Genomic DNA, 8,693 nt, shown 5'->3' with positions numbered 1-8,693 from the left:
TTCTCCTTTCTCATTTATCAGAGGGGGACTCCAGAGAGTTCTCTAGAATACCCGGACACAGTTACTTACTCAGCACCAGTGTCTCATGTCATTATCACTTCTCACATGTAACAGCATCTTCTGTTGCCTGCTGCAGCGCTGGAGAAACCAGGAGCACCAACATCCTGCCATTGAATAGCATTAGGTTATGCGATTGATGGCTCATCCCTGCACACATGAGGGAGCAGAGCAAGGCAAGGTTACCTCCCCAGAGCCAACTGAGTCCCTGCTGGGGCTGCTCCCAGGGCTGTCTGGAGGAGGCACCAGCCCCTCAGCCCACAGATGGAGATGGCTGCTGCCAGCAGGGGCTTGGGCTCACAAAGGAAACAGCTGATGCTGTGTTTTCTGTCTGCATTGGTCGGCATGGCTGATGCACAGATGTCTGTGCATCTGCATGTCTCTGTCTCTGGGACTACGTGCTCAGCCTCACCCCTGGCTGAGCACAGGTACCTGGAGCCATGGGGACCTGCCCTGATCTAGCAGTAGCTCTTTTCCACTGTAACATGGAACCCACATTTCTTTCCCAGCCGGCTCCATAGTAAACAGCTCCATCCAAGAGCTGTAGCAGAGCTGGGCTCACATGCATGGCTGCTTTAACATGCTGCACTGTTCCCACTCCCAAATTTTTATCTGTACTACTGCTGTGCTTCAGGGATTTACCACCTGGGGTCAGCAGCGCCTGAGAGAATTTCAGACCATGTCCTTTTTCGTAGCACAGACATGCTCTAAAAGAGCAAGAAACAAGAAGGTGAAAGCTCTGCTGTACCTAAGTGGACGTAAAGGAGGTTGTACAAAGTCTGTCCCAAACCTTTTTATTCATTCTCAACTGTAGCAGATGCTAGAGATGCACCCTAGTGCCCATTTAGGGAAGAAGGGATTGTGATGTGGAAGGAACAAGAAGGATCACACTGGCCAGACTGAGATAACACTGCTCATGGAAGGACATGGGTAGTTACACAATGCCCAAAATAATGCTTCACTGCCGGGCTGAGGTGAAGGGAGCTTCCAGAGGCATGGAGGGGGACTCCAAAAATACTTCCCTGTGCACAATGGGGCCATGGCTTTAGATAGTTTGCCCATTACAGATACTAAATCACTGCTGGGACAGAATTTACTTTTAACAAGACCTTTTTGAAATTTGGACTGGTTCACACACAAAAAAATAAAATAAAAAAAAAAAGGAAGAGGTGGCCAGGAGACTAGAAACTAAGTCTCAGGATTGCCTTTAATGCCTGTTGTTTTATGTACAGACTGCACTTCTTGTTGCTCTCCCAGCAGCACAAAGGGGACAGAAAGAGCACTGAGGCACTGCAGCCCACAGCAACACAGGGATCTACACGGCCAACCACAGAGGCAACAGTCACCCCCACCCCAGTGCAGGAAATCCCTGTTCCCCTTTCACATCTTTTCAGATGATGTTAAGACAAATCATTGAGTCATCTACAGCAGCTTCAGCCCCTTTCCAACATTTTCTACTGTCTAATACCTCAGTGACTTCAGTTTGAGTGTGTCTTCTCCAAGATTTACTTCTCCTTTTTCTTCTCAAGGAATGAGTTTTTTTTTTTTAGCCTCCCCTATCTCTGTATACCACATTGTCCTCCACGAGGCCAAAACAAAGTCAGGTTATAGGGAACCTTCTCCCTGCCCAGACCAGTGAGTGAGGGAAGCACAGCCACTTTCACTGCAGCTTTTTTGGACATGGCCTTTTTAACTTGCCTCTAACTGGCATGTGAACTCAGCTTGGTCATATCTGCCTTAAATCTTTTGGAGCTCTGCAGCCTAAAGTTGTGAACTTCAGATTTGGAGGTTTTTCCTGACTGAGAAGTAAGGAACTGCCTGGAGAATGTGCCTCTTCCTCTCCCCAGTGAGAACTTCCAGTCCCAATGATGGGAACTTCCCCCTGCAGAATGAGATGTAGCAACATTGGAGTGCAAGGCACCTCCTTCTTTCCCCTTCTAACAAGTACAGCATTGACAAAGTCAGTTCTGATTTTCTCCTTATTTTTGAGGGGAGAGAGGTAGAAGAGACCCACTGATTCTGTTTTGACAGAGAAAGGAAATGCCTTTAGAAAATTAGTTACTTTAATATTTCTTCGGACAAGGAAGTAAACAAATATATTTAACTAGCTTTGATGCTTTAATTGTGTGTCATTGCATAATAATTCATACTTAACAGTTAACGATGCACATTAAAGTGTAAGTTCTGTTTTACACCCTGAAATACATTCAATGGCTTGGAGAAAAAGGAAAGAAAAATCAATACAAACAAGGTGTGTCAGAAAGTATTATAAAATAAGATTTATTTGCAAATAACTTTGACAATAAGGAAACAAGTCTCTCTGAGCTGTGCATTTTGGGGATTACATGTCAGTTCCTTTGCCTTCTGAGACTTCCATTTGCATGCAATATGGGGTATCTCTAGAATTCAAAAGGAACTTTGAAGTGCCCTTTTTTGCCTTGCTGTGCTAAATAATTTCTTCCACAGGCACGCTATAGGAGAATCAAAGTCTTTGTAACAAGAAGCTGTCACAGGAAATGCACAATGAAACAACCTTGGCTTAGAAAGAAAACTGTCATATGAGAGCTGTTTCACATTGTTTAACACAGTGTTAAGTGCTTCAAGATTGCCACAAGGAGAAGTGCCTGGTGCTCTAAGTAAAAAAGACAAACCCAAACCCAAGAAAACCCCAAAACACAACTATACCGAAACCTCAGATTTTTTTCCCATGTAAGAATGCACAGTACATCTGGTTACAACCCAAGTTCCCTCTCTTGGAAGCTAAAGAGCTGTGTCTCGTGAAAAATAAAAGTTCAAGATTTAATAAAAATTACTGTATATAAATTAATGCAGGACAAAGGCAATACAAAGTGAGAATCAATTTACCTTAGCACCTGACTGTGGGAAGGGAACCTCTAAATTACAGTTAAAGTCACAGCAGTTGAAGAGAAGACAGGGTGTAAGTAAATTTGAAGAGATGTTCTGAAGACACTTTCTCCAACCTCGCTCTGTCTTTCAAAAAGCCATGAAATTTCAACTCTTAAGTCATATGTTGAATTAAATGAGATAGGAAGTGTATTCTGAAAACTCTATATGATTAAGTTCTGAGCAGATCACATTAAGCATACCTTGTTTTAGGGGAAAGATCAAAGGGAACACCAGGAAAAAAAACCTAATAGCTACTCAGAGAGGAAATCAAGGAATCTGAACTAGATCTATATTCAGTACAGTTACAGAAAATATTTTTTCTCTTTATGAAGCTCAAAATAATCCCAATATTCAATACTGGAAAAATAATATTTTTTCCCCTCTCCCATAGATATACTAATGCAAGAAAAGATGTCTAGATGGCATTGTCACAAGTTCAAATAAGGCATTAATGAATGCATTAGATCATTCAAATGTACATAAACAGCTTATATATAAAATATGACCAAAATATTAAAATAACCTTATAAGGGTAACAACTATTGCATGGGTGACAACCATTTCATTTAAGTATTTAGCCAACAAACTCTGGAGAGAATAATAGAGTCTTCGAGACATTTTATGTTGGTCTACTTTAGAAAGACTAAACCAAGATCCAGCTGAAAGCTCTTCATCAGTCCACATGCTATCCCACCATGGGCCTCTCCCTACCTGTTCTGGGGAACCTAGTCCATCTTCATGGAATAAATATACTTCATCATTTCACATCAACGATTACTGAAATGATCCTAAGAGCAAGGCCCAGAATCTAGGAATCTCATCAAGATGAACACCCCAGCTAACACCAGACTGCCTCCTGAACAAGCTCAAAACTGAAAAAGCAAGACGAAGATTTCAGAACAAATCTTATGTTGACAAACATTGCCCTCTTCAATCCTAACCCAGCCATCTTCAGAGAACAGCAAGAATTTAAAGTTACCTCCAGTGGACGTGCTCTCCTGCTAGACAGCTCCAAGGCTTTACTTCTCTAAGCCATGTGTATCCCCATATTTGTGGTTTAGTCAAACATAAATATAGTTAAACCGAGGTTTATTGACCTCTGTCTGGGCAACAGAGATGCACTGCAGCAATTAAGCTGCAGATGCCAACATTCTGTATCAGCCCCTAGATTTCATGGTTTTAACAGTATTCTTGAAAGACAAAATTTGCCACATCTCATTAAGATTCCAAACTTTGGAAAATCCCTACCCTGAAAACCCACCATTTGTTGAGGAAGTATCATATTTATTGAGAAAGTGAATTAGTTCTGAGTAGACCATCTTTAATGACAACACTTCAAAAAGATCTCATGCAGTCTTACTAATTTTGTTCTCCAACATATCACATATCCAGGTCTGAAACCTAGAAATGCACAGGGTATTTTAGGAGAAGTCTTGCAGAAGTGATCAAGTTTTCAAATGTCATTAAAGGTTTCGGCAGAATAATATTATATGAAATCTGTAGTACATTTGTTAATGTTTATAATCCAATGATCAGTTATAAGAAGTATTATTGCATTAAGCGTAAAAATATAGGAGGTTCTATAAAGAAAATTAAAATAGCATTAATCTAATATTGATAGTCATATAAAATAACTCACAATTATGTAAGTTTCCATATGTAATTACACATTTAAAAATAAGTTATAAAAATAATTAAGCTCCTTTAAAACCCCTAAGATATTTTATTTTAGGAGTTTTTACTCATATCTACTGATTGTCTAACATCAGCAACAGCTTCTGGTACTCGAACAGTCATATCATCCATCCATTTCTTCAAGCAGATTTGGCAGCCTAAGCGTGTTTTTAAATACAACATCATCATTAGTCCCAGCCAATCATATATGTAACGGCATTTACTCCCTTACGCTTACAACATTCAGCCATCCCAAACACATCATGATCTAGAAACAGCCACCCCTGTGCATGATCTTAATCAAGACTAGTAGTGAACTGCATGCATGAATGCAAAGATACGTGTCAATAATCGTGTTTTACATTAAGTAACAGAGTTCAGTACATTGGAAAGTTGTACATCGAGTCCTTCCTATGTGCTGAGACAACATACAATAAGGGTGACTGTTCCACTGTCAATGGTTCACTAATAATTTAGTCAAGTGCAGGGAATGACACTTGATGTCCCAGGGTACATCTGGCATCTCTGAAGAGATGAAGGCAATCCATCTGAATGAAAACCTCAGAGAAAGCATAGCCTAACCCATCTAGGGCCTGAAGACAGACCAGTGTTTTCAAACTAAACAACTCAAGACTGGGTCATTAAGCCCAAAAGGTAAGAGTAAAGAGACAAGAAATACAGGAAGGAGAAGTATAAAATATTAATGGCACCTGAGGAGATGCAATCCTTTATTTTTCTATCATTCAGCATCAAAAAAAATCTTCTATGTGAGCAATTAAAATCAAAAGATTTAATACTGCCAAAATTCTGCAGACACCACAAGCCACTTTTATGGCTGGGATATCTTTGATTCAATGTCCATGCTTTGGTACTTAAGTATGGAATACTGAAACATCAGCAAAGATGGGCAATGTTCTATAGCATCAGCTGAATAATAACCCCATCAGTATAGGAATGTAGGAAGAGATATTATAAAAAATGGTACTACATTAATATCTATACAGAACTCTTTCAAGCATGAAATGATCAATGGTCATTAAAGCTCCCAATTCAGTACTATACCCAAAAGTAATATTTCTATGCAAATGACTGTACACATCAACTTCAAAGTAATGTATGTACTTATACATAGATTCCAGTAACAGAAGATTTAATCTCATTAATATGCATCTATAAAAATAGCTTTAGAAATTAAATCTACTAGACAGATGTGATTTCTGGTATTTGTATGTAGCATTGCCCATAAGGCTTAATTTTACTGAAGTGTCGATTTTTCACTAAGGACCAATGCTAATTGCATGTGGACTCAGTAGCACAGTAATGGACTTACTTCACGTGAAATAACATTGCCCTTTGTTTTGAGCCTGCTAAACAGCAGTACAAAAAACACTATGCAACACTACATAACATTGTGAGAAAAAAAACTACCTTCTGTTCAAATTCTTCCAGAGCATTTACAATTTTATAAACCAGATTTTCCCACCTCTCAAAGCTGCAGAAGCTTGGACACACAAAAAAAGATGATTTAGTCAATCCCCACATGAAAGCCATTCTACCTCAAACTATTTCTATAGGCCTTTACACAAAAAAAAAAACCCCAAGAAGTCAGAGTTGCACAAGTATAAAGATATGGTGAATCCCAATTTCATCATGCAATGGTATTTTCTGGTTTTCTGCTTGTTCCTACCTAATATTGCCAATGTACCATTTACCTTTTTGAGGTATTTTTACACCAAACCTTAAGGTGACATTCCTGGAAAGACACTAGCCAGCTGAGAGCTTATTTCAAGTACACAAAGTTACACTGTTCTATGTGGCCTTCAGAGCTGTTTAGGAATTGGTTTGGCCCAGAACCTGAAAGTTAGGAGACTTATAGCAGGTGGTAAGGGTGAAAAAATAAATTCACACTTAATAGGCTTATGATTTTTTCAAAATTGAAAATGCTTTTTGGGACACACAAAAAAAGAATACAACCAAGCTTAAACAAGTTTCTCATAGCTTGACTTCTTTGCCTTCACAGCCTCCCAGAAAAGTTAAAATTTGTTTGAAGCAAGAAAAAAGTGTACCTTCACACAGAAACAATTAGTACAGGATTGCCATTACTGGTATGAGGAGACATATGAATTAATTCAGGATACTTCTTTGCAGAGAAATAGAAACCTCTATGCTATACAAGCCAGGTATTAAGCCCTCTGATATAATTGGAAAGATCTTCCGAAACTTCAACAAGTACTTCCACTGAAGCCTGAAGGAAAGGGCTTATGAAACCTCACAAGGCAAAGCTGCCCACTGTTGACATGGGTATGTTCTACAATGCTGGTGTACACGTAGCCTGTAAGTAGTGCACTAGGAACAGGTCTGTGGTGAGGATGTGACGCCCTAATTACAAGGCATGTAATGGTGGGGGAGATGTAGAACAAAAGGTGACTTTAGACTACCACTACTCCAATCCTATGCACCAAAATGCCCATTAGCAGTTAGAGCACACTTTGGGAGCGCACAAGACAGATTGGCTTTTGGGCCAAGAGCAATCTGACAAGAGGCAAAGCATGACAAGTTGGGACACTGCCATGTGGGACACTTTATCCTAAAGAAGGCTCGAGAGAAGGAGCCCATTAGCAGTTAGAGCACACTTTGGGAGCGCACAAGACAGATTGGCTTTTGGGCCAAGAGCAATCTGACAAGAGGCAAAGCATGACAAGTTGGGACACTGCCATGTGGGACACTATCCTAAAGAAGGCTCAAGAGAAGGATTTTATCAATGTACATAAATACCAGAGAGGTTGTGGAGTCTCCATCCTTGGAGATACTCAAAAGCCTTCTGGACATCAGCTCTAGGTGGCCCTGCTTGAGCAGAGGGTTGGACCAGGTGACCTCAAGAGGTCCCTTCCAACCTCAACCCTTCTGTGATTCTGTGAAAAGATCTGACCAAAACTAAATTACTAACATAAACACATTCATAAAATACATTAACTAGCTACAGACTAATGGAGACAGAAAACAGAAGGGAAGGAAGCAAGAACAAGAATTTACACACACAACAGCAGTGGCAAAGTTTGTGTTGAAGGAACTGAGTTTTTGGTCATAGTTCAGTATTTGACACTTCTGTATCAGACACCTCTGAAGAGCAAGTACTGGCAAGTGCCACTTCAGTTTACAGAAGCAGTAGTGACATCTTTTTAATATGAATTCAGATAAACAAAATTTAAATTTGTCAGTCCCATTTGTGTAACAGAATCCAGCTATTCATTAAAAGCCAATTAAGGCATTCTAAGAATACTGAACTGCCCCACTGATAAACCCTTCTTTCCATTCTTTGATGTAGTAAAGTGTTACATTGCCTTACGTTTCTGAGAGACCATATGCCAGATCAAGCATGTCCATCTCCTCATCAGTAATGGCATCTAGTTTCTGAAATATGTGGTCTTCAAAGATTAAATGACAAGTTGAACAGGCTAGCGTTCCTTCACATGCACCTAAAGAAAAAAATCAAGATAACAGAAAAACCAAGTTTCAAATTACAGCAGAACTTCAGAAATCCTTCGTATCTTTGTCTCATACAAGAATTAACTCTGTTGATTAGTAAAATCAATGTTACATATATTCCCACATTCATGTATCTACTCTGCAATCAACCATCAAATGTTGTAGGAACAACAATCAAATGTTGCTCCTACAACATTAAGATTTACTTGAATGCTGTAGTTAGTCAAAAGACTTAACTGATTCCCTTCCTACCACTTAAAGAGAGAGAAGCTCTCAACTATAAGAATACAAAAGCAGACAGCACTGTCAATAAACACTACCTAATTTATTTCCAAGGTTGATCCTTTATCCCTTTTTTTCCCATGGTTTTGAGAAGGTTTCCTCAAGAAGTTCAACAGAAGACACCTGCTATAACAAAAATTCCTCAGAAGTATAGGAAGGAGGTATTTTTGTACTTGGCATTTCTTCAACAGAACACTAATCTCTAGTCAAGCTAGCGAGAGATGGTTTTCTCTGTGTTAGAGGCCTGTGTGTACTACTAAGCACCACAGTGCTGGTGGATAGAGGAA

General features: G+C 39.6%; 1 protein-coding gene across 1 annotated transcript; it reads right to left on the bottom strand.

Moving 5' to 3' along the window:
- Positions 1-4,692: 4,692 nt before the first annotated feature.
- LOC104459544 (adrenodoxin, mitochondrial) lies at positions 4,693-8,114 on the bottom strand (the record flags this gene model as incomplete). Its single annotated transcript, XM_010080957.1, has 2 exons — positions 4,693-4,805; positions 7,983-8,114. Coding segments are annotated over 2 exons (245 nt in total), but the record flags the coding sequence as incomplete, so codon positions are not given.
- Positions 8,115-8,693: the final 579 nt, after the last annotated feature.

Source organism: Pterocles gutturalis, unplaced genomic scaffold, assembly GCF_000699245.1.
Source record: "Pterocles gutturalis isolate BGI_N339 unplaced genomic scaffold, ASM69924v1 scaffold52754, whole genome shotgun sequence".
In the NCBI taxonomy this organism is placed as follows: Eukaryota; Metazoa; Chordata; class Aves; order Pterocliformes; family Pteroclidae; genus Pterocles; species Pterocles gutturalis.
The sequence above is the reverse complement of the archived record's forward strand: the minus strand, read 5'-3'. Positions and strand labels throughout refer to the sequence as shown.